The 2,184-nt window shown below is 37.2% G+C and overlaps 1 protein-coding gene across 1 annotated transcript; it reads right to left on the reverse strand.

The window, feature by feature from the left end:
- Nucleotides 1-605: 605 nt before the first annotated feature.
- Nucleotides 606-1,655, reverse strand: LOC148579262 (protein FAR-RED IMPAIRED RESPONSE 1-like). Its single transcript, XM_088489235.1, has 2 exons — nt 918-1,655; nt 606-836 (listed from the first exon to the last, which is right to left on the reverse strand). The coding sequence occupies exons 1-2, from the start codon at nt 1,653-1,655 to the stop codon at nt 606-608; spliced, it is 969 nt and encodes a 322-aa protein (XP_088345361.1).
- Nucleotides 1,656-2,184: the final 529 nt, after the last annotated feature.

Raw genomic sequence — 2,184 nt, forward strand, 5'->3', positions numbered from 1 at the left:
TCTTGTGATACAATTCACTTTACCTCTGAATTGAGCTTGAACTTTCTTGAACTTCTCATGGGTATATACATGCTGAAACTGTGCCTCTATTGCTGATTTTGTTGCACACGATATCATGGTGTGAAAATCTGCAGCATCAAATTCTCTCTCTGCTTGCTCTCTGCTTGCTAGGCAATTGTCATATTGCTTCACGAATTGTCTCAAGGAGCTATTCCATGTGATGAACTTGTTGAAAAATTAATGCATATTCTCGCTCCTTTGCGTGATTCTCATCCTGGCCTAAAAGTGGTGATCCAAGTAAACCGGAATCCATATATGGCGATCCTCGTACAGCTCTGTATACCAAACCGAAACTATAAGGTCTGGTGAACCAAAAACAGTGCATGCTTTGGAAAAAAATGAGCATAAAAATAATTCGAATTGAAACCTCAATTACCTGAAAGCCACTTGTTGCCTCCATGGCCATACGTTGTAAGAAAATCGTTCCAGTTTCTGTCAAATGTGTCTTTTGTGTACGAGTTCCAAATAACATGGCTCATCTCTTGTTCAATATCGATGTGCCCCTTGTAGCCATTTAATTTGCTTGGAATCTTCTTCATAATGTGTCAGATGCACCAGCAGTGAATTGTTGTTGGCATGCACAGCTCATTTGCCCTTTGAATCGATGCACATTGATCGGTAAGAATACCTTTTGGTGCCTTTCCTCCCATGCAATGTAACCAACACTCAAATAGCCATTTGAATGATTGGATGTCCTCATTTTTTATCAGCACGCATCCAAGAAGTGTTGATTGGCCGTGGTGATTCACGCCAACAAAAGAACCTAAAACCAAATTCTACCTACATAAATAACAGCCACAAGATGGTGAACCGAAATATATACACTCACTGAACACCAAAACTATGTTTAAATGAACCGAATACCGGTTTGTGTTATAGGTGGTGCCAAATAAAACTACGTCTCCAAAATAATTAAATGCAGCCCTGCTTCTTGCATCAGCCCAGAATGCATGTTTAATGCAGTGATCGCCTTCAAGGTTAAGCTCAAAGAAGAAATTTTGGTTCTTCTCTTTCATTCTAACTAGGTACTTCCCAAATTCTTTGGCATCGTCTTCTTCGGAAATATTCCGTACTTCCCTTATGATGTAATTCCTTACGTCTTTTTCTATAAAACCTAGTTCACGGTGGCTGCCAGTTGCTGCCACAAATGATTGGTAAGTTTTGCTCAGTCTGATTCCATCTTTCTCGTGGGTTTCGATGGTGCGACGCACGAACATGCTAAGCTCCCTGTGTTGTTTGAGCATCTCAGCCTGGTCTGCACAACAAGGACGTGAGTGATTCAAAACAACTTTGGAAATTATCCAAAGACCAACATCCTTTATTATGTGTACGTAAATTCTGGCTGGACAATTTAACCCAGCTGAAGAGTTTGTCTTTAAAGTTGGAGATATCTTTGATTTCCACATCCCTTCTCTAGAGCACACAATTAGTTGATTCTTAATCTTGTCTCTTTCCCAAGTCGTGTTTCTTATTTTGGTAGAAAAACCAGCAAGTTTGGAATAATGTTTGTAGAACTTTCCAGCTTCTTCTAGTGTCTTGAAAATCATTCCCACCTTTGGGACAAATTTTTCATCCACAACACAGCTGGTTTGCATGGTGAACCAAAATCTTAATTATGGTGAACCGAAATCTTAATTACGGTGAAACAATTATATAATGCTTAGGGAACAAAATAGAATATATTCGTCTAATTTTTTTAGACTCCTTTCTGCTTACCAAACCGAAAACATGAACATGATGAATCAACTCTCTAGTACTTACTGAACCGAAAATTTACTCACAATTACTTACAGTTAGTCACAGTTACATATTATCAAGTCAATTAAATTTAATTCAGATATAGATCACCTCAGTCCATTCAATTCACTTCAAATAAAATTAGCAATTTCATTCCATTGAATTAGATTCAAAATTCAATAATCCAAACCTCATCAAATTGATACGTTTCGGAAGAATTGTCCAAATCATACTCATTCAACTGATTTAAATTTGATTAATTTATTGTTTCAATTCAGAAGTACAGATCAAAGAAGAAAACGAAGAAGATGAATGATGAAGCTAATTACATTGAAGTCAATCCAAATCTATAATGTAGAGAAGAAAAATGCGAATAAAGGAGAGCAA

The sequence above is a fragment of the Arachis ipaensis genome, chromosome B10, assembly GCF_059453495.1.
Source record: "Arachis ipaensis isolate K30076 ecotype BB chromosome B10, ASM5945349v1, whole genome shotgun sequence".
NCBI lineage: Eukaryota > Viridiplantae > Streptophyta > Magnoliopsida > Fabales > Fabaceae > Arachis > Arachis ipaensis.

Coding starts and splice junctions, on each gene's coding strand:
- LOC148579262 (XM_088489235.1), bottom strand. CDS start 1,655: ATGCAAACCAGCTGTGTTGTGGATGAAAAATTTGTCCCAAAGGTGGGA. Junction 837..917: donor ATAACACAAACCGGTATTCG/GTTCATTTAAAC, acceptor TTATGTAGGTAG/AATTTGGTTTTAGGTTCTTT.